The following is a 24085-nucleotide window of genomic DNA, read 5'->3' as shown; positions in this document are numbered from 1 at the left end:
ATAATGTGCCAAATTGGTGCAAAAGAATGTGAGAAATTCATGATGTACACAGAAGACAAGAGGATGTGGAGGTCCAAGTATCTGTAAATACTTGAACTGTATATCTGAGTCCAGCTGTACTCCTCTGATCATCCCACACTCACCCCTCCCTTCTCCATTTACAAGAAATGGCAGCAGTTCTCTCAAACACCAGGGTGGACAACATGTCTGCTCCCCCTATAGGATGAAATGTAACAGCACGTGTTCTGTGGTTCTATAAACAGAACATACTGTTCACTAACAATGTGAACAGTGTGTCCACACAGAACTGAGTCTGACCAGCCTTAAAGTTTTTCTCATGTGCTTGAACAAATTTATTCATTTAAACATAAAGCACACAACTTCCACACAACAGCCCCCTCAGCCTGAATGCACCTAAATATGGCAAAATAATAACTGAATAATATAATAATAAGTTTTAACATCAGTTACATTTTTAAAACCTTTACCTTTTAATAAACATCCCTATACTAGTTTAAGCTTCACATTTTTTCTTTTAACAACACAACACAGTCAGTTTATACACTCAGAATGATTCATTGTCACAGTTGTGACCCACTAAATGCCCAACTATTGATTGAAGACAAAAAATGGATCTTTTAAGTGTGTAAGTGGTGTACAGACTTTTGTATAAATTGTAATTGTAAGGTTTACAAGTTCATTCATGCATTTTAGAAATTTACCAAAAAATATATCTACAATGTTTGTACAGTTAATTATTTATATATTTTATTATTTTCATATTATGACCAGTATGACAGTATGACCGGTTCCGCCTTAATTTGTGCCATATGCCAGAGATTTTAGGAGACATTAATCATGCCAGACAAGCAGTATGGAGATATTTTATTTATTTATTTATTTTAGTTGTTGTATGTTTGAAAAATGGCTGGGAGATTTTGTACCACTGTTTTCCTGTGAAACTCCAGCAGTGTTTTATCTGACCCTCAATTGGCACAAGGGTGAGTACATATTGACTGACTTTTCATTTTTGGGTGAACTAACACTTTAATTGTGTCTTAGAAACTGAGAAAAACAGTAATGTTAGATGGTAATGAGGCGTCTTGAGTGTAGCTCACCTTTACTCCTGTCTGACATGTATTAAACAGAGACAGTCTTTGCTCTCCAGGTTAATGAGTTCAGCAGATCTGCACTGCAGACGCCTTTTTGGTTTCAGTGTGTTGTTTGTTCACAGAACTCGGTACATGTGAGGGCAGATAAGGAGAAAATAGCTCTCTGTGTGAGAATGTGAAAGTAAACGTATCTCTGCTGTAAAAGAGGAAGAAATGTGGACTGACAGATGGTATCTGAGGAAGAGGCCTCTGTGGGATCTGTACCTGTGACAGTAAAACTCACAGCCGCTGCAGACCTCATGATTCTTCTGACTGATAAGTATTTTACATGAAGAAAAGATGAAGATTAAAGGAGAGACAAGAAACACTTCAAACTCAGTTTGGGTTTGGTAACATCATTACTTTGGTTATTTCCATCATGTTGGTGGTATTTTCATCATTAGTGGAGCCAAAAAATGACTGAGGTGCCATGTTCTTTAATGAAACACTCAAATATTATTTCAGTTAGTGAAAGTGTCACTCCTGTCAGACCCTGATGAAGACCTCTGTTAGTCGATACATGCTGGTCATTTTTTGACTCTTTTTGCCATGTAAAGTTAAGGCATTTGAACTTTATACAAACTTTACAGTGTGCCTTCGTGTGTTTGAAGGAGCCTTGCATTTTTGATGTTGTTACTGAGACTGTTTGACCCATTCAGTGAGCCCTTCACCTGAAGAACAAGTCCCAAATATAACCTTCTTTATACTGTTTAATATGTAAAATATAGTTTTTAACTGCAGGATGAGTATGATGATGGACAAAATGATTTAGAATAAATATTTCCAACAATTTGTCACAACGCAAATGACTTCGGATCATTCAGTTTCTTGTCACTCTTAATCCCTCCCTTATTTGCCCTCAAGTCAGCTTAAAGGGATAGTTCACCCAAAAATGAAAATTCAGTCATTATCTACTCATCCTCATGCCGTCTGACAGTCGAGTGTTGCAGAAAACAGTGTTGTAGAATCTCTCAAACAATGTTAGTGAATGATGACCAGCTTTCAAACATTAAGAAAAAAAAAACAACTGGATAGAAACTATAAAATAATTTGACACTCCTTGTCTGGTGTAATCCAGTTTCTTTAAGTCCCAACATGCCGTTTGCACACCATCACAACACACACATCCAGTTCAGACAGTGTGCAATGACGTGGCTCCAAGCTAAGGATCTACAGTGAAGATTCAGGCTAAAAGCATGGTGTACATAACTTTTTTTTTTCTTTTTTTTTTTTTTTTTTGTCAACTTGGCAAGTTGGGGCTTTAAGAGACTGCAGACAAGCAGTGTGGAGGCATTTCATGTTTTATGGTCACCATTCACTTCCATTATTTGGAAGAAACTCCAGTAGTATTTTGTGGACTAAAAAACTAAACGCGACCTTCAAGCAGCATAAGGGTGAGTAGATAATGACTGAATTTTCTTTTTTGTGTGAACTGTCCCTTTAATGTTCCATATATTTTGTGTTAACGTTCAGCCTAAAGGGGGTGGCACGATGGTGCAGTGGTTAGCACTGCCGCCCCACAGCAAGAAGGCCCTGAGTTCTGAGGCGGGGCCTTTCTGTGCCGAGTTTGCATGTTCTCCCCGTGTCTGCGTGGGTTCTCTCTGGGCTCTCTGGCTTCCTCCCACAGTCCAAGTCCAAAATTCATTCATAGGTGTGAGTGTGAGTGGTTGTCTGTCTATGTGTCAGCCCTGCCATGAACTGGCGACTTGTCCAGGGTGAACCCCACCTCTCGCCCAATGTCAGCTGGGATAGACTCCAGCAGCCCGCAACCCTTCCGGAATAAGTGGTTACAGAAAATGAATGAATGTTCAGCTTAAAGTATTTACTAAATGATTTCAAGAAAACTTTAAAGCTGTTGGTTTAGATGTTCTAATATTCTGTTTCCCAGATTAGAAAACTTGTTTTGGAAGGAAAATGTACAGTAATTACATAAGTTCCAGTCAATGACCATGAATTTGTTTCCATTTTCACATTGACTTCCTTCCTTTCAGCGTGACTGCTCTGAAGTGACAGTCTGGATAATCAGGCTGGTTGCTGTTCATCAGTCACCTGTCAGATTTCTTTTTTCCCTCCATGATAATAATAATAATAATAATACATTTTATTTATAGGCGCCTTTCTTGACACTCAAGGTCACCTTACATCATCAACATAAAAGCAAACACAATATTAAAAGACAATAAAATACAAAATACAGTTTAAAATTAGACAATGCAAATGTGATCAGAGGGAGTAAGCCAGTTTAAACAGATGGGTTTTGAGTTTGGATTTGAAATGTGGTAGTGAGTCTGTGTTACGGAGGTCAGGTGGGAGTGAGTTCCAGAGCTGGGGAGCAGAGCGGCTGAATGCTCTGCTCCCCATGGTAACAAGACGGGCGGGGGGGACGATGAGATGGATGGAAGAAGAGGATCTGAGGGTGCGGGTAGGTGTAGCAATGTGGAGGAGGTCAGAGAGATATGTAGGGGCAAGGTTGTGGACAGCTTTGAAGGTAAGGAGGAGTATTTTATAGTTGATGCGATGTGTGATGGGGAGCCAATGTAGCTGTTGTAGAATAGGTGTGATGTGATGGATTAAAGGGGTGCGTGTAATGATACGGGCGGCTGAGTTTTGGACCAGTTGTAGTTTATGGAGGGTTTTATGCGGAAGGCCAAAGAGAAGAGAGTTACAATAATCTAAACGGGAGGTGACCAAACTGTGAACAAGAACAGCAGTTGAGTGAGGGGTAAGAGAAGGACGAAGCCGGTTGATGTTACGAAGATGGAAGTAGGCAGACCGAGTGATGTTATTGACATGGGAGGCGAAGGAGAGGGTGCTGTCGAGGATGACACCCAGACTCTTAACCTGAGGGGAGGGAGAGATGGAGGAGTTATCAATGGAAATAGAAAGATTATGGAGTTTGTTTAATGTAGATTTTGTGCCTGTTAAGAGAAATTCTGTTTCATTGCAATTTAATTTAAGGAAGTTTGAGGTGAACCAGGATTGTATTTCAAGAAGGCAATTGGTGAGGGACGAGGGTGGGAATGTGGAGTTAGGTTTGGCTGAAAGGTAGAGCTGGGTGTCATCCGCGTAGCAATGAAAGTGAATATGATGTTTGCGGAAAATGTGACCAAGGGGGAGAAGGTAAATAATGAACAGCAGGGGCCCCAGGACAGAGCCCTGGGGGACACCTGAGGTGACGGGGACTGAATGGGAGGTGAATGATTTTAACTGGATGAACTGAGTGCGGCCTGAAAGATATGAATGAAACCAGTTAAGAGGTGTGTTTGTGATGCCAAGAGAGGAAAGTCTGTTCAGGAGGATGGTGTGTGAAACTGTGTCGAAGGCTGCGGTCAGATCAAGCAGAAGGAGAATGGATAGTGAACCGGAGTCAGCAGCAAGGAGGAGGTCATTAGTGACTTTAAGGAGTGCTGTTTCAGTGCTATGGAAGGGACGGAAACCAGATTGGAATTGTTCATATAAATTATTGCAGGAAAGATGGGTGTGGAGTTGAGCAGCAACTGTTTTTTCAAGAATTTTGGAAATGAATGGAAGATTTGAGATTGGGCGGAAGTTATTGAGGTTATTGGGATCTGAACCAAGTTTCTTGAGTATTGGGGTTACAGCAGCTGATGATGATGATGTCACACAGACAGCCTCAGTGCTTTGCTGCCATCCTGTGGTGACTTACTGTCATTGTTTTCACCAATTTCTTCTTCTCCTTCAAGGAAATCTGCCCTCCCATAAAATAAACCAAACTTTGCACAGAGTTCCAGTCTTGTGGCAAACTTCCTCAACTGGCATTGTGGGCTAATAGTCCTGATGGCAACGTTTAAAACATTGATGATTCAACTATAACTTTTACCACAATATAGGCCCAGTGAGCAGGAATGATCGGATGCTTTGAGTCAGCAAGAATTATGAAGTCTATCGCTGTTTTTCTCAGAAAATTTAAACTTAATTGAACCCGTAGTTTTTGCTCAATTAACACCAGACTTGCTGCACTGCATCTGTAGACTGTCGCCCACAAACCATCCAGCAAGACTCTGGATTTATCAAATATTGATCTCACAGTGCATCGAAGTATTTTACTATAAACACCTAGTGGTGGACAGTAACAAATTTACTTGAGTACTGCAGTTAAGTACATTTTTTGAGTATCTGTAATTTACTCGAGTATTTGTTCTTTTGGAAACTTATAACTTTCACTCCACTACATTTCAAAGACAAATATTGTACTTTTGACTCCACTACATTTCTAGGAATGTTGTTGTTACTTTTTGACTGAGCTTTGAAGTCAGCTGTTGCTGTTTTTTCTTTTCTAAAATACAATTGGCCACAAACTGTGTTCCTCATAGAAGGAAACCAATCACAGTACCTGCTCTGAACTGGGACTGATGTAAAAGCGGAAATACGTCATCTAGACGCGCTTTGTAACAAGAACAAGCAAACTCTCCCTCTTTCATTCAAACAAAACTCAGTAATGGTGACGGCAGGAGATTATAATTAGAAACAGAGAAATAATTCCAGGGAGGCTTTTAATGTTGGATTGTTTTCATCGAGGTGAAAAATAGCACATAATGAATGTAGAGGGTGTCCATGAAGTCTCTTTACAATTTAACAAATTTATTACAAAAGCAAATGAATAGACAAATCTGTGGAAATTATTACAAAATGAAAAATACATATTGAAGTGTTTTTTTTGCCTCATTTAATATTTTTTTTTAATTGTAAAGAGAGTTTGTGGACACCCTGTATATCTGCCCGTGAAGACAGAAAGAAATCTCAGTTATTTAACAGACTTGGAGAACTCCTTACAGTCAGCTTCAATCTAATTCCATGCTGTGATTTTAATACAGTTACATCAGAAAATGACAACAGCTGTCCTTTTTGTTTTTGATTGTATTTCTATGTTGAAATTTTTATAGGTGTTTCTATAGTTTTTGTGTAGCAGAGTGGTTCTACAAGCAGGTCAGTACATCATCAGGTGGTTTCAGAGAGTTACAAGGTTCTGTGAATGCATCATGAAAACAATACAACAATGTATGGATATTAGAAAAGGTACTTTAAAATTTGTACTTTTGAATACACACACACACACACACACACACACACACACACACACACACATATGTATATATAAATATATATATATATATATATATATATATATATATATATATATATATATATATATATATATATATATATCCTGTACTTGAAAATTTTGATTGAGCAACTTTCACTTGTAGTTGAGTAATATTTGACCAGGAGTATCTATACTTTAGAGGTTTAGCACTTTGTCAACCACTGTAAACAGCTAATGCAAATTCTCACTTCATACATCTAGATGTATATAGATGCATTTTCTTATTTTAACCCCCCTGTTATGAACAGATGGATGGATTCAGACATGGCAACAATGACACATCTGCTTTGCACCAGGTGTAAGATAGAGCCCTCATTGGTTTGCATGTCACCTCTTCAGGTTTACTGCAATTATACAAGACATCAGGTAGTTGTGTGTAATCCATGCCTTCTTCTATTTTCTTCCCTTTTAAAATTGGTCAACATACATTCTTTACTTCCCTCTTCTCCTTGGCCACAGTATGATAACATAAATGCTGAAATACTGGGTGACTGGCACAAACAGAACAGAGCACGTCCAAGTTGAAGTCAGAGCACAGTATGTCTGAGGATATCTATGCCAAGCCAGACCTCAGCAAAAAAGGTCGATTTCAGACTGGTGAAAAGAAAGAAGAGGAAGATGAAGAGGAAGAGAGTAGAAAGGAGGGCATCTGTGATAACACCGAGAATGGAGTAATTTATTACAACTGCTGGACAGAGAAGAGTACTCCAAAACCACTGGACAGCACCACTTACGACCAACAGAAAAGTATCAGTCTATCTATCTATCTATTCTTGTTCTGTCTGTCTCATGTGTCCTACATACATGGGACACTGTGTTTAATATTACCTGATATGAACATTAGAGACATTACATTTTTTATTCAGGTATTTTATGAGTTACTATAAAATCATGTTCGTATTTGTTACAGTAAATTTGTGAATGTAGGATGACAGGATGCTTGATATCAAACATCACATCACTTAACTAATTCATTTTAAAATAAACTCTCATCAGCTGTGTTTGTGTCCACAGACACTTCAGTCAGTCCGTCTGAGGATGTCTATGCCAAACCAGACCTCAGCAAAAAACTTCGATTTCAGACGAGTGAGAAGAAAGAAGAAGAAGATGAAGAAAGAAGAAACACAGACATCTATTCTTACCTCAATAATGTCGTGACTGTGGTCGATCCAAGTCCTCTAAAGACGACTCTACCCAGAGCTGCTGGAGTGTTTCTGGGGCTGCTGTGTCTCGTCCTCCTGGCTGCTGTCATCGTCCTGTTGGTCCTCTGTAAGTTTGACAAATTCATCAAGTCAATGGTTATGATACATCACACTTACATATGATGTCAGTGATCTGTGAGCATCCAACATGTTGAACCTTTGCTGTTACAGGGATTCAAGACAAAAGTACCTGGAACACACAGAGAAATCAACTGTCAGTGGAGAGAGACAAACTACAGGCAATAAATGACAACCTGACCACTGAGAGAGATGAACTTCAAAATCAACTCGGTGAGTGAAGATATGTATTTTATTTTAATTAGGGGAACAGTTTGACATTTTAGAAACTGTATAAAATTTTTTTCAAAGACTCTCAGTCATTTTTAGCTCATTATTCAAAACAGACTCTAGTAAATGCCATTGCCACATCTGTTTGATGGGACATCAAAACTCTATTGTACTCTGTTTGTAAAAGGTAGTAAATTTCCCAAAACATTTCACTTTTGCTTCGAAAGTCTCACTGCTCAAAAGGTTTAGGTGTTTTTTCACCATGACAGACAACCCAGGACAGCTGTACTTATGTTTTTGCACACATGCTAAAAACATGTCCAGTTTGGTTGAATGGATGAGAAATTCAAATCTTTTGTGAAGTACATAGAAGTTGTTCAAAGATTTGTACTTAAAGGAATAGTTCACCCAAAGATCTAACACTCATACCAACTGAAGGTCAGGTTTAGTTTTTTAGTCCACAAAACTCTGCTGGAGTTTCACAGGAAAGCAGTGTTGCAGAATCTCCCAAACAATGGAAGTGAATGGTGACCAGTTTTTAAACAAAAAAACATAAAATGCCTCCACACTGCTTGTCTGGTGTAATCCAAGTCTCCTAAAGCCCAAAATGCCAAGTTGACTAAAAAAAAATGCTATTTACACCATGTTTTTCATGAGCACACTGTCTGAACTGGGTGTGTGTGTTGTGATTAGGGGTGGGGGAAATTTCCGATTCTTAGATGCATCGCGATTCGGACGTGGACGAATCTGAATCGATTCACAAACGTCCAAATTTCGATTATTTAAATCTGTTAATTAAAGTGATACAGAAGCTTCTAAATAATGTGGAACTAAGAAGCGCGGTACGCGTCATCGCCGGGACACTTTGGGACGCGCACCTGGAGCGACACGCGCACAGCGGAAAACAAACATGGCCGACCGGCAGCCACCTCGCCATGAGGTCCGAACAGCTCCTTCTAATTTAAAAGCAGCCGCGTGGAAACACTTCGGCTTCTACAACGTCGACGGCGGAAGCGAACTGGACAAGAGCCACGTTATATGTAAGCTGTGTCGAGCTAAAATAAAATACTTTGGCAACACAACAAACATGAGAAGCCGTAACTCGATTCCACCCGACGGAGGAGTCGGGGAGACGGCAGGCTGCTGTTGCTGCGGCTACTAGTGGCTACTGTTGGTACTTTCCAGTTTGCACATATTTCCAATAGTTTAATAAAATATAATCGAAATGAATTCTTATTACAAATGCGCTGTTTTTAAAAATTGCAAGTGACGAATACTTATTCAGTGAGACAAAAAGAAATGTGTTTGTGAAAAAGTGCATCAATATACATAAAGATGCATCAATAATCGTTTTATAATCGAATCGTAGCCCCTGAATCGTAATCGTAATCGAATCGGCAGGTGCCCAAAGATTCCCACCCCTAGTTGTGATGGTGTGCAAACAGCATGCTGGGACTTAAAGAAACTGGATTACATCAGATGAGCAGTGTCGAATTATTTTATGGTTTCTTTCCAGTTGTGTTTTTTGTTTTTTAATGTTTAAAGGCTGGTCATCATTCACTAACATTGTTTGGGAGATTCTGCAACACTGTTTTCCTGTGAAACTCCAGTAGTGTTTAGCAGAGTCACAAAATATACTCGACTGTCAGTCGAAATGAGGGCAAGTAGATAAAGGCTGAGTCGTCATTTTTTGGTGAACTATCCCTTTTGAAAGTTGAGCCAAAGCAAATGAGAAAAAGTGTAAACCAGGGCATCATGTAATGGTCAGTATCTTGTCAGCAGGTAACAGGTAGAGACTTTGGTCAGGGCAGAGCTAACTGTTACTTGGTCCTATTTAGAAGGAAACCATGGGTTTGCAAAACTTTCTCTAGACTTGCACATGCTGTTTCATCATTGTGTGTTTCTTTCCTCAGGTTGCAGGTGCACCAAAGTCTATTGGCACACTCCACTATAGAAAAGAGTTTATTTTTATGACTTATTTATTCATCTACTTATATAATTTGTGTTTTGTGAGTAGCATAAATGGACTACAACTGTTATTTCACCATACAGCTCTGAGTATGTTTGTCTTTAAGTTCAGTCTAAGAAGACGTTAAATGTTTAGAGTACATATTGTAAAATCCTGAAAAGTAATTCAGACAGAGACAATACAAGCAGTCTTGGTGTTATCCTCATATGGATGCTGATACACCTCAAACTCATTGAGACAAGAATGTTTAGAAATGGCTCCAGCTCCTGATTGGCTTATCCTAATATTTTTACCTGAACCATACCCAATCAGTCTCCATATGTCTAAATAAATTAGCACATTTCCTAAAATTTTAAACCTCCAACAGGTTTTCAAGTATCTCTAAAGTGACTTATTATCTCAAAATAATAATGCCTTATTATTCCAAAATAATATGTTTATATATTAAATACTGACTTTTTATCTCAAAATAATGAGATAATTATCTCAAAATAATCAGTTAATATCTCAAAAGATTTACATATTAACTAAAAATAATGATTTAGTATCTCAAAATAATGAGTTAAACTAAAAAGAACATTTAAATGTATTATTCAGTGACTATTTTGATAAAGTTTCTAAAGATTCTAACTTTATTTTGAGATATTGAGTCATATCACACACAATTTAGAAAATAAGAAAGAAAATAAAATCATGTTTAATTGTTAAATTTAATTCATTACTTCCCTGAACTCAAAATCAAGAAGAGCAGAGCAGTGATCGCTCTCTCCGGCAGCTGTTGTAGCCATGCCCCCTACTGTCCTTGTCCTGTGTCGCCCCTGCACACACCCCTCCTTGTAGCGGACCCAGCCAGACAATGGTGAAGCCTACTGATGTTTTTGAGATATTTATTGTGAATATGAATTCCTTTCCTTTGTTCTTCCATTTCTCTCTAAAGACACCGTAAGAGCTACGGGAGGATGGACATAAAACAAAAGAAAAATAAATAAAGAGTGAACATGAATGAGCCCTTAACAGGTATACAATATCACTTAACACAAAAAAAAAGGTCATAAAACAAATTAAATAACAAATACCTTTTTCCCATTCCGGCAAGGGTGCTTTTAAAGTCTGCATAAAAATTCGTGAACAGCAACAGCATGTGTAACGTTTTTTCCTTGTCCTTTCTGTGAACCTTTTTTGGAGGAGTCTCCCTCCTTTCAAGAAACTGCTTCTTAGACACACACATTTCCGGTGCTACCGGAAGGGCGTCAAAATAAAAGCCCGTAACAATTAAACACATTCAAAATAAAAGCATGGAGGGAACATTTATCTTAACATTAGAAAACCAAAAGACGATGAACAGATCAGCAGTCATTTACACTCCCACCAAATCATGAGTAAATAATGGAATGGTATACAGTTCACATTAAGTATGAATGATTTCTAACTGAAAATGACATTTCCTTTATAAGGGCTCAAACAACTTATGCAAAGAACAAATAACCATTATAAATCTTATAAGTTATGAAGGGGGGGTAATTATGAAATACAGGGAGAGTGAGCGAGTTTAATCAGTCTCTAATAGTAGAACTAGCTTCTGGACTGGGCGCTCCACTTCAGACAACTTGTGGAGGCGCTCACCTTTCTTGCCAAGCTCTCTGTCACCAAGGCAGACTTTAACTCTCCTTACTAGTCCGTCTTTGTCAGCAGTGGTTTCCGATACTCTGCCCAATCTCCATTCATTTCTGTATGCATCCTCTCCTTTCATCATGACGACATCTCCAACTTGCAGATTCCTCCTTGGTGTATGCCAACGTTGTCGGAGAGCGATGGTGGCAAGGTATTCTCTTCGCCATCGACTCCAAAACTGTTCAGCCAGGTATTGAACATGTCGCCACCTCTTCTTGCCATAAATGTCCTCTCTGACAAACTCACCAGGGGGGGGTAAGGCCTTGACAGTTTTCATAGTCAAAAGATGATTAGGGGTAAGTGGCTCAAGGCTATGGGGGTCACTGAGGTTATTGACAGTCAGTGGTCGACTATTAACGATTGCCATAGCTTCATAGAAGAAGGCTCGCAGTGAGGCATCATTTAGCCTACCAGAAGAAAGGGCGAGCGTGGACCTTAGGACGCTTCTCACTGTCCTTATCTGTCTTTCCCAAACCCCTGCAACATGGCTTGAATAGGGTGCATTCATGCAAAGGTCACATTGTTTCTCAGAGAGAAATGCAGCCAGCCGGTCTGCATTGACTTCCTTTAGAGCTTCCTTGAGTTCATTTTTGGCTCCTACGAAGTTGCTTCCTTGATCAGACTTGATCTGACGAACAGCACCTCGTATGGCAATGAAACATCGAAGGCCATTGATGAAGGCGTCGGTAGACATGTCATCAAGCATCTCAATGTGAACAGCACGGGAGCTAAGGCAAGTGAAGAGAAGACCATACCTCTTGTTTTCCTTCCTTCCTTGCTTTGTGAAGAATGGGCCGAAGCAGTCCATTCCACAAAAGGTAAAGGGGGGGGATGGTTCTACACGTTCAGGGGGTAGATCAGCCATCCTTTGCTCCTCCGTTGGCTTCCGGTGCCGTCTACAGGTGACACACTGACGAATGTATGATGCTACTGCCCTATTGATTCCTGGAATCCAGTAGCCATTGGACCTGATTTCATTAAGGGTGAGGCCTTTGCCTTGATGTTTTGTCCCTTTGTGGTGATGAGCAATAATCATCTTTGTAATGTGATGATCTCTTGGAATGATTGCAGGGTGCTTGATGGAGTTGGGAAGAGAGGAGTTACACAGCCTTCCTCCCACCCTGAGGACACCGTCTTTATCGAGAAAGGCATCAAGAGAGTGTAGTGGATTGTGAGATGGTAGGAGGTTCCCTTTGGGCAACAGTTTCAACTCTTCTTGATACACATTTTTTTGAAGTTCTTTGATTATGCAATGTTCTGCTTCTTCTCGTTCTGCTACAGTGGTGAGGTTGTTTGATTTGTTGTTGCGGATGCGCCTTAAAATGCGTGCAACTGCTCGAGTAGCCAGTGACCAGGATGAGAACTTGGACAAGCGATCAACCAGGCTTACTTGTTCTGTAGTTCTGGTGCTGAGTGTCAGAGCACTTCTGACCTCTGGATCTCCAATTGTTAATTCTGGGATCTCATCAGCTGGCAGCTCAATTTCCTTGTTCCACAAGAATTTGGGTCCATTGAGCCAGGTAGATGACAGAAGCTCATTAGGACTCAAGCCCCTGGAAGCGTGGTCAGCAGGATTTTCACTGGTTGGAATATGTCTCCATTGTTGAGGGGCTGAGCTGAGGTGAATCTTCTGAACTCGGTTAGCCACAAAGGTGTGGAATCGCCGTGCTTCATTTTTGATGTATCCCAAGACCACCTTAGAGTCAGTCCAGAAAAACTCCTCAGTAACAGCAGATCCAAGCTCCTCCTTGAGCATGTTGCTCATCTTGACAGAAACAACTGCAGCTGCCAACTCCAACCTTGGGACAGTTGTGACCTTTGATGGTGAGACACGTGATTTTCCTACAACCAAGGCACAGTGAACATCTCCATCTTCATTTTGAAGCCTTAAGTAGGAACACTGACCATAGCCCTTTAAGCTAGCATCCGAGAAATGATGCAGCTCCGTCTTCAAGACCTTTCCAAATCCAGCAGGTGAGTAAGTGCGGGGTATGGTGACATTATCCAATTGGGCTAGATCACTTCTCCACTGCTCCCATTTTGGTTGAAGCTCTTCAGAGAGAGGATCATCCCAGCCTGTACCTCGCCTACACATCTCCTGGAGAATGATCTTTGCCTTGAGTAGAACTGGTGCCACAAACCCGAGGGGATCAAACAGGGAGGCAACTGTAGACAGAATGCCACGGCGTGTTGCAGGCTGATCCTTGAGGCTGACGCAAAGCTGGAAATGGTCAGACTCCACATCCCACTGGATCCCGAGCACTCTCTCAAGTGGCAGATCGTCAAATGAGAGATCCATATTTTTCACATTGGCCGCCCGTTCAGAGGGTGGTATACTCTCTAGGACATCTCTGTCATTTGACACAAACTTGTGCAGTCTGAGGCCGCCCATGGCACAGAGTTCACGAGCTTCTCTGGCAAGCTGAATGGCATCTTCAGTGCTTTCAATACTTGCAAGCCCGTCGTCGACATAGAAATCCCTCATGATAAACTGTGAGCCTTTAGGGTAGAGGTCACTGTTCTTCTTAGCGAGATGTTTCAGCCCAAAGTTTGCGCATCCAGGGGAGGAGGCTGCACCAAACAGATGTACCTTCATACGGAACTCACAAGGTGTTGAGTTCAAGTCTCCTTTCTTCCACCAAAGAAAGCGCAGGTAGTTGCGATCAGCCTCATCCACATGAAATTGATGGAACATTTTTTCAATGTCACACATTAATGCAACAGGGTGCTGACGAAAGCGAATGAGAACTCCGCTCAAGTTGTTCAGCATGTCAGGCCCTGAGAGAAGGTGGTCATTTAAACTGGTTCCTTTGTGTCTGGCAGAGCAATCGAACACAACGCGAAGCTTATCTGGCTTCTTCGCATGATGAACACCGTGATGGGGGATGTACCATCTCTCACCTTCACTCCCACCATCCTCGATCTGCTCTGCATCTCCCCTTTCAATGACCTCTTCCATGAACTTGACGTACTGCTCCTTATACCTTTCATCCCGTTGCAGCTTTCTTCTCAGGTGGTTGAGGCGTATCATGGCTGAGTTTTTGTTGTCAGGTAGGCTGGGCCTGTTTTTGAAGGGCAGAGGCATTTCATAGTGGCCATGTATGTTTTTCTGTATGCCCTTGTCCAGCTTGTTGAGGAAGATGATGTCATCTTGTGACACCGTTTTGCTGTCTTCGCTACCATCTTTGAAGTCAGATTCCAGAATACGAATAGCATCGGCAGGGGTTACTGGAGGCAGCTCCTTTACAGTGATTCTGTGACACAGGCGACTTGTGCTCTGCAAATCATGGCTTTGAGATGATCGCCCCACAATGCTCCATCCTAGATCTGTCCGTACAGCATAGGGTTCCTCATCTCCTCCTAAAATAACTTGCCTTGGTGCCATGGCTCTAGAGCAGTTGTAGCCTATCAGAAGCCCAACCTCACAGTCTTTCAGTGGTTGAATCTCGTCTGCTATTTCTCTTAGATGACTCCATTGCTTGGCCGTCTCACAAGTGGGAATGTGAGCACGATTCACAGGTATGCAGTCTTTTGTGTAGGCAACTGGAAGATCGACCTGAGTGGCAGAGCTGTATCCTCTTACAGGAAGGCCAAAAACACTCTCACTTGGGAGAACTGTGTTCGTTCCACTCATGGTTGTCAACTTCAACTTCACTGGATGCCTTTCAGCATTTAGATTATCACTCACTTCTTGGTCAATAAATGTAGTATCACTTTGGGTGTCCAGCAGGGCGTACACAAGTTTCTCAGCAGTTGGATTGTTTTTAGATGACACTCACACTGGCATCACCATTGATGTGCAGGACACACCTTCACTTGCTACGCTGAGTGATGTTGCAGCAGCACCTTCATTTGGCCCCATCTCTGAGGAAGACTTTTCCTTTTTATAGTTATAGTCATGAAGGACTGTAGGATGCTTTCCCTTGCAGTTGTCACAGAAGTGACGACGACGACACTCCTTTGCACTATGGCCAGATTTTAAGCATCCATAGCAAAGTTTATTCTCTTTTATGTAGTTTCGTCGCTCTAACAGTGACATCTCCGTGAATATGGGACATGCGTGGAGCTGGTGCTTATTATCCTGACAAAGAATGCATGGAGTCGTAAGCTTTCCCTGGTCTGACCTTTGGTTTGTAATGTCTGTAGCGGTGTGAGTTGTGAGAACACTGGCCTTGTTTCTCTTTGTGTCTCTAGGATTTCTTTTCTCAGTGTTAGAGTCTGACGAGCGAAGTGCGTAGAGGGATGTAATTGGATTGCAGGCAACCTCAGCTTCAGTTGACACAAACATTGCAAAGTCCTTGAAAGTTGGGAATTCTTGCCTTTCATTCAAGCTTTGTGTAACTTGTCGGTTCCAGCGTGAAGCTGCCCAGTCTGGTAGTTTGTGGACGAGCTTCTGGTTCTCCTCACAGTCATTTAATATGTCGAGACCCTTAACATGAGGCATGGCATCTTGACAGGCATTCAGAAAATCAGAGAAGTTTCTGAGCCCTTCAGCATCCTTAGGTTGAATCCTTGGCCAATTATTTAGCTTCTCTCTGAATGCTCTCTGAATGGTGAATGGCTGCCCAAAGCGACGGTTTAGTTTGTTCCAGGCATCCTGGTAGGCTTCATCGTCGTTTCGGAAGAAGGTGCCATCCAGTACCTGGCGTGCTGGTCCACCGACGTATTTCTTTAGATAGTAGAGTTTTTCAGCTGGAGTGATAGCCCTTTGGTCGATGAGGGAGGTAAACGCTGCCTTCCATTCTGTGAATCGTATTTTGGATCACCATTGAAAACGAATGGCTCTGGAACAGGAAGCCTATTTAAGGCTATGCTGTCTTGAAAAACCTGAGCGAGAGAGGAAATGTCTGTATGAGAGGGTGTTACAACAGGTGATAGCAGGGTTGCATTTACAGGCAGTCTCTCAGCCTCCTTGTCCCTTTCACTGTTAATGCAGTCAGCAGCTTCACATTCTGTCTCCTTTTTATATACCTTCAACTTGGCCTTAGCTGCTCGTACTTCCTTCTCTGCCTGTAGTCGTTCCAATTCATGCTTTTGTGCCTCTAGAGCTTTCCATTGTTGCTCCTCTAGCTCTCTTATCACTTCCTTTTGTTTTTCTTCTGCTATCATCATCTCATAATTGGTTTCCTTCACCGCTAGTTCAGCTGCTGCTTCTGCGCGCTTGGCTGCCATAGACGAAGCCATGGAGTTGTGATCAGACTTGCCATGACTGGTCAAGGAAGCAGCAGAGCCATATACAGACCTTGCATAGTCACGGTGGAGTAGTTCATGGAGGCGGTGTTTTTCTTGGTCCTCATTGAATTCACCTTCATCATCTACTGCTCTACCGTGGGCAATGATGATGATTTCTGTGGTAACTGATTCACAAGTATCAACTCGTCTCCTTACATCAGTGGATGGTGTGGCAAGATCTCTAATTTCAAAGTATGTGTTCATTATGTCATCTTTAGCCTTCTTAAGATCTTCAATGAGAGGCCAGAGCTCACTCTCTGCCATGTATGACTTAAGTTGATTTCTTGCCTTGCGTACACTGAGCTTCCATTGCTCGTACATGGCGAGCAGCCTTTTCTCCCTTTTCTTGGCCTCTTCCATTTGTAGTACACGCATCTTCTCTGTAGGGTTTCGTGCACGTTCGGATCGTCGAGGACCTGCAGATGGGTCATCAAGTTTACTTTGGTGATCAGTCTGACTTTCCTTTCTCGTTTCAGTTGTTTCTTTCAGATGTGTTCTATCAGGTGCATCTGCATGGTGCTCATTCTGAAGATCTGAAACTTCATGCTGGGAGCTGTCCATCTGCCTTCCTTCTGTTTCCCTAATGTCACCTGACTTTGACATTATCAACACAGTTTCTGAATTATCAAGTCAGAAGAAAGTCTGTTAGCAGATATGATCAAACCTCATAATGACTATTAGAACGTCAGTATATATCCACTAGCACAGCTGCATTAAGGTGCAGGCATTCAAATAACTGTAAATGTTCAGGTAAGTGCACAATAAGCAGAATTTTCAAAGTAACTGCAGTGCAAAACACAGGATATCAGAGTATGAGCACAGAATGGCTAATACATGTAAACACTCAAATAAGCATAAATGTTCAGGTGAGTGCACAATAAAGACAATTTTTCAGCTTGAAATGCAAAGTGAAATTGAGTCCAAAAAATGCAAAATGTCCTTAAGTATGAAGAGTCCACAAGAACAGTTCCTTATATTTAGAGGTATCAACAGTTTCTTTCCTTTAATGTAGATGAGCAGATGAGTGTTGAATGTTCAGTGGTTCAGTTTAAGAGTCTGTTCATGCGTTGTTCACCTTACCCGTAGTTCTGCATCAATGTCAGTGAGTGTGACCGTACTTGACCATTGCACCGAGTCCATGAGACTGCTGCCCAGGTTGCCGAAGTGGATCATGCGTCGATATGTCGGCTCATGTGCTGCTTGATGAATCCGTGTTGACAGCATGTGGCGATGAAGCAGCCGCGCCAGGCATACAATGGAGACCCTCCGTCATGGCCCGTCATGGAAGCAACAAGTCCTCAGATCGGTGTGGGAAAAAGCTCTTACTGTAGCGGACCCAGCCAGACAATGGTGAAGCGTACTGATGTTTTTGAGATATTTATTGTGAACATGAATTCCTTTCCTTTGTTCTTCCATTTCTCTCTAAAGACACCGTAAGAGCTACGGGAGGATGGACATAAAACAAAAGAAAAATAAATAAAGAGTGAACATGAATGAGCCCTTAACAGGTATACAATATCACTTAACACAAAAAAAACGTCATAAAACAAATTAAATAACAAATACCTTTTTCCCATTCCGGCAAGGGTGCTTTTAAAGTCTGCATAAAAACTTCGTGAACAGCAACAGCATGTGTAACGTTTTTTCCTTGTCCTTTCTGTGAACCTTTTTTGGAGGAGTCTCCCTCCTTTCAAGAAACTGCTTCTTAGACACACACATTTCCGGTGCTACCGGAAGGGCGTCAAAATAAAAGCCCGTAACAATTAAACACATTCAAAATAAAAGCATGGAGGGAACATTTATCTTAACATTAGAATGAACGTTAATGAACAGATCAGCAGTCATATTTTTCCCTCTTTTTAGCATTTCTCAAAATGGTGCAGTGAGGCTCAGACGTGGGGATGCAGTTCCACTTCACTGTTTAGACATGGAGAGCTTTTTAACTGATTGATAGAACACATGGGTAACATACAGCACAGCATATAAAAACTGAGAGTGGTGTTTCTGCTTGATGCTCTGAATTGTGTTTGTCTTTAATCGTGTCATAATGTTTTGTTACTGAAGACATGTCATTTATTTTATCATTTTGTGTCATTAAATAGAGACGCATTACTGTCCGGATGATTGGATAAGGTTTGGCAAGAGCTGTTATTTAATTTCTAAGATCAATCAACAAATTCCAAAGAAAACCTGGACTGACAGCAAAAAGTTCTGTGAGGATCAGGCTGCACACCTGGTGATCATATCTAATGAGAAGGAACAGGTGAGTGAACAAAAATTTTTTGTCTTGATCCTGTTTTTGTTGACATTGTTTCTGTTTTATTCTCTGCAAACTTTTCTAAGTTAAACATGCAACCAAATTACAAAATGTGTTTCCCTTCCCAAAACTCATCATTTGAATATTAGGACTTTTTGCTATTTTTTATTTTTTCATTTTGTTTTATGATAATGTTAAAGGACTAGTGTGTAGGATTTAGTGGCATCTAATGGTGAGGTTGCAAATTATAAATACCTCATCTCACCCTCCTACACCTACAGTGGCCACAAAGCTCACGCACAACATGAAAGGCCGTACTGAGAGCCAGTGTATGGTTTGTCCTTGCTGGCCTAAACATGGCAGTGCAACATGGTGGCCTCCGTGGACAATGATCTGCAGGGCGTATTCTAAAGTAATGAAAACCCCAAAATTCACATCATATGCCATTTTTGCCATATTCTACAAACAAATCATTTACGCATTGGACCTTAAAATGATTGCATCAGAGTGTAAACACGAGTTGGTGCAAGATGACAATGGCAGTTTAGGACACGTCTTAAATAAATTATATTTAAGGTGTGAACTAATCCGCCACTGTCATCCTGTGTCGTTGGTGCGCAAGTATCCCACCCTGTGTACCCATGGCACACAAGAGGATGCACCTTATCAGCTGCACACAAGTGCCTTGATTAATTCATTGGTGTGTTTTGAGCATAACATGCAATAAACCAATCAGAAAGTCAGCTGTCATCACCTTTAAGAAGCAGGTATGTCCGGAGTGCAAGTCTTGGGAGAATGATGGTGGAATTACAAGGAGGAATCAAGGAGCGAGGAGACAGATCAGCTGGTTCAAGAAGTGAAAGCACTCAATACAAGTTTAAAGGAAGTGATGCACAATTAAGCATGGATTATCCAGCAGGTACATACAACCTGCTAGTCTCATGGGGTCAGATATAAGGTCTTCTTCATTTTGTATTTTATAAATCATAATTGTTTAATCAGCTTTTCAGGTTGACACAAACACTACAGTTACTCCAGCAGTCATGCTGACTATCTGTTAAAGACAGTCCGACAGCTGTGATCCCATCCTGTGAGCACTTCAGACCTATGGAGATTTATTAGGCTTTATAATCCTTAAAGGTGTTGAATGGAAATGCATTGGTGTAAGACAGCAATGCCACCTGTATCACCAACTTGAACGATTTTGTCACTTGAATGTCCATTTCTATCCATTTTGCCGTTCACTCATCCCTGTATTTTCAGTTCAGCGCTACACTGAACTCCTCTATCAGCCTACACAAGCGTCGAATTTTACCTGCGTTGTCAGCAGCACAGCACAAGAGCTGCATGGTGTGATGTGATCGTATAACTGAAGTGTGTGAAGGACGCACACTTTTGCTTTTTCCTTCTCTGTGGGGGAGAGAGTAAAAGTGTGTATCCCAGCGCACCATGGAGCACCTCCCCTGTCTGCTCTTCTCAGAAACACGTTTTTCACAAGGAAATAAACAACTTAATGTTTTGCATTTGATGCCGAATTTGCAAGAAGGCACAACAGATTAAGTTGCCATAGCTGTTTTTAGCTTTTCTGAAGTGGTGCATACGAGTGATTTAAGAGAACTTGTTCATTCACCCATTTTCTCATATTTTGAATTTTCTCTCAGATATGAACACATTTCCAAAAGGTCCAGATGTGTTGTAGAGTCATGTTGTGCAGTCAGTCTGCTGTTAGCCAAACTGAAGTTTTTCACTCTTTTCATTTCATTTTGAGACTGAAAAATAAATTACACTTCATAATTATGTCGACATTATCCTGTTTGACAGCATTTCAAATGATAATATAATTATAAATGTACATATATATGTTTCAGTGATCCATTATGACTTGCTGTCAGTTGTTTGTTCAGGAAAACATCCTCACTTACTCTGTTGTCTTTCTCCATGATGAAAACTTCCCCTTAACCTTACTGTGGCTGTGAAGAGTTGGGTTTTCTTTTTCCTCTTAAGTCATTTTCATATTGAGACATTTCCTCCTTATTTCAGTGACACTCAGACCCACAGGTAACACGGCATCAACAGCACTCACTTTTCCTGTTTCGTCAAACTCCAAACTCGTAAAGATCTTCTTTTTTCTCTTTGAAGCCATTTTTTTTTCCACAATATTTTTATTGGGTTTTTGTGTTTTCCATAACAGTCATAATACAAACACACACAAACATAAAAAAACAAAAAAAAAAAAAGGAAAACAGCTCACATCAACAAACTTAGGAGGTTACAGGAAATAGTCTATGTTGCAGGATAATCACAGAATATATGAGTTCATGTTTAGGAGGCTCCTTGTAAGATCATGGAGGACAAGTCAGGTCCAATATATTTCAGATAGGGCTGCCATATTTTGTAGAATTGCTTCACTTTAGCATGTAAAATACATGTAAGATATTCCAGAGGGATCAGTTCAAATGTCACTTTACGCCAGCCACTACCAGAAGGGCCCTTATCACTAATCCAGTGGACTAATGTATTTTTTCTAGCAGCAAATGTCAAAACATTATATAGCCTTTTGCTGGCTGCATTAATCATATTTCTGCTTGGTAAACCTAAAATCAAAGACATTGGATCCATTTCTAAGTCCTTATCAAATATTTTTTCCATTTCACATAATACTTCAGACCAATACTGTTGTAATTTATAACATGTCCACAGGCAGTGGTTGTTCAAACAGCATTCTCTCAACAGCAGATATCTCAGGATAATCTATAAGGGTCGTACTCTTAGTAATATAGTGCCTTATTTGTAGTAAACGATAAAAATCTTGTTTTGTGAGCTGGTATTTCTCTTTCAATTGCTCAAATGACATTAGACTGTTGTTTGAAAACAAGTCTCCCATTTTTTTAATGTTTGTTTTAATCCCAATGTTGAAAACCAGGATCAAATGTTCCTGGCAAAACTTCAGGATTGTTAGTTATTGGGGTAAAAGTGGAGGTTAATTTGAATCTCCCCTCTAGACGGCAGACTAATCGCCATGCCTTCAAAGTATTAACTGTTATTGGGTTGGCACACTTACAGTTACTTTGATGCCATTTTGATGATCATTCTGATTGTCTCTTTAAAATCTAGAGATTTGTCAGCTCATTTAATCTGCGTGTCTGGATTGGTCTGACTGATGAAGAGACAGAGGGAGTCTGGAAATGGGTAGATGGAACAGAAGTTACTGAAAAGTAAGACATTCTCCATTTTCTCATCTATTGACTGTCTACACTCTAAATGTGTGTCAGAACAGGGAGACATTGATGAAGTAACAATAAAGTCCAGGGTGGTCTTAATGTGTCTCTGGAGACAAAGTCTGCACAGACTTGAATTCAAAGATTAAAGAAGACAGATGATACAGAGATGAGCTCTGCTCAGCTTTATATAATGACAATAAAGAACTGTGTTTGTGTGAGTTCTGTCTACAGATTGTGTGATTGTGAACATCCATGATGTGACTCCCAAATCAAACACCTGACATTTCTCTTTCTTTATATTCACTTTTATTTATGTGGGACCTCATAATATCATGCACTGAAAGTAGAATTCACAGATGTCAACTGTATTGATTTATAATATTTTTTGTCTAATCAGTTTTTGTTCATCTCTAGGTACTGGGGAATTAATCAGCCGGATAATTATGAACAAGATGAAGACTGTGTTGAAATTTATCATGCTGTTAAAAAATCTCCTCTGGAAACCTGGAATGATAACAAATGCTGGTCATCATTACATTTTATCTGTGAGAAGATACTTCAGTAAAATCAAATAATTATGACATCCTCCTGATCCCACATCTGTTTTGTGCTCACACATGTGAAATATCCAGAGGTGTGGACTCAAGTCTCATGACGTGAATCATTCATTTGATGACTTTAACTCAACTTGACAAAATCAAAAATGATTTGAAACTTGAGCTTTGTGAGTTTTAAATACTTGACACCTTCTCCCAAGTCCAAAGATGAAGAAGTCTGTTGTTTAAAAAGTGTGAATGCATGAATCAATTCATCTCCTGAAATAACTAACGGAGTTTCAAATTAACGAAGGCTGGAAACTCAACTTGGGACTTGACTCGAGGCTTGTCTGTCTCGACTTTGGACTTGAGTGCAAAGATTTGAGACCTACATGGGACTTACACAGCAGTGACTCAGTCCCTCCTCTGGAAATATCTCACTGTACATTCTCCTCCTGTGAAAACACAGGAGTGCATCTCTGCTGTATTTTTATTGAATAAATCACCTGCTGAGCTCAAACACTTCACTAATGTTGTGTTCATTAAAGCTACAATCAACTTTCATATTGTGTTGATTCTGGAGGTAAAAGGATTTCCACAGTAAGAACCACAGAATGTAACATCAAAAATAAACATGTGGGGCCTCATAATAACATGAACTGGAAGTATAATTCACAGATGTCAACAGTTCTAATATTTTAGTGATGGTTCAGTTTCTTGGCTGATGAGTTTTTGTTCATCTCTTGGTACTGAGGACATAATCAGCCTCATAATTATCCTCCAAATGAAAACTGTGTTGTGATTTTAAGCCCGTCTCCTGACTGAAATAACTGGAATGATTTAATCTGCAGTGTTTTATCAAACTTTATCTGTAAGAAAATACTTTGTTAAAATCAAATTATTGTGATATGCTCTTGGACTGATTCTACATCTGTTTTTCTGTTTTGTTTTGCTCTCACTCATGTGAAATAACAGTAACATGCTGTACATTCTCCTCCTCTGAGAGCAGAGGAGTGCATCTCTGTACTCTGTTGTTTTATGCAGAAATAAACTGCTGTGCTGATACTTCACTAAGACTATATTCATTTGTCATGTAATAACAAAAACAAACAACTAAGAAATATATTTGTCCCACATAATGTGTTTGCACATTATGTGATCACCATCAAGACTGACCATATGGTACCTAATTTGAATAATGAATTCAGTATGATAACTGACCTTTCTGGTAAAAGAAAATACATTTCACTCAGCTTTGTATGGTTTGTGTGGTTCATAGGTTCATGTATATTTACACGTGTGTGTGTGTGTGTGTGTGTGTGTGTGTGTGTGTGTGTGTGTGTGTGTGTGTGTGTGTGTGTATTAAAGTACAAGTACTTTTACATTGTTTTAAATGACAGTTTCAGCAGTCCCTGATGTAACTCTCTTCAGAT

General features: G+C 40.3%; 1 protein-coding gene across 1 annotated transcript; it reads left to right on the top strand.

Annotated features, from left to right (window-relative positions):
- Positions 1 to 6789: 6789 nt before the first annotated feature.
- On the top strand, positions 6790 to 22955 carry LOC146330721 (uncharacterized). The gene is made up of 11 exons (XM_084711642.1): positions 6790 to 7023; positions 7291 to 7545; positions 7650 to 7769; positions 11510 to 11596; positions 12688 to 12821; positions 13784 to 13899; positions 14230 to 14374; positions 17860 to 17988; positions 18737 to 18901; positions 22010 to 22110; positions 22531 to 22955. The coding sequence occupies exons 1-11, from the start codon at positions 6816 to 6818 to the stop codon at positions 22679 to 22681; spliced, it is 1611 nt and encodes a 536-aa protein (XP_084567768.1). The 5' UTR covers positions 6790 to 6815; the 3' UTR covers positions 22682 to 22955.
- The last annotated feature ends 1130 nt before the right edge of the window (positions 22956 to 24085 follow it).

Source organism: Lutjanus erythropterus, chromosome 3 (genome assembly GCF_056507025.1).
Source record: "Lutjanus erythropterus isolate fLutEry1 chromosome 3, fLutEry1.hap2, whole genome shotgun sequence".
NCBI classification, from domain to species: Eukaryota; Metazoa; Chordata; class Actinopteri; order Lutjaniformes; family Lutjanidae; genus Lutjanus; species Lutjanus erythropterus.
Note: the sequence above shows the minus strand (reverse complement) of the source record. Positions and strands in the feature narration are given on the sequence as shown.

Bases quoted from the DNA above. Each gene is read 5' to 3' on its own strand.
- LOC146330721 (XM_084711642.1), top strand. From the start codon at position 6,816: ATGTCTGAGGATATCTATGCCAAGCCAGACCTCAGCAAAAAAGGTCGA. The intron at 7,024-7,290 runs GTATCAGTCTAT...TTGTGTCCACAG, and splicing joins CACTTACGACCAACAGAAAA to ACACTTCAGTCAGTCCGTCT. The intron at 7,546-7,649 runs GTAAGTTTGACA...TTGCTGTTACAG, and splicing joins CATCGTCCTGTTGGTCCTCT to GGATTCAAGACAAAAGTACC.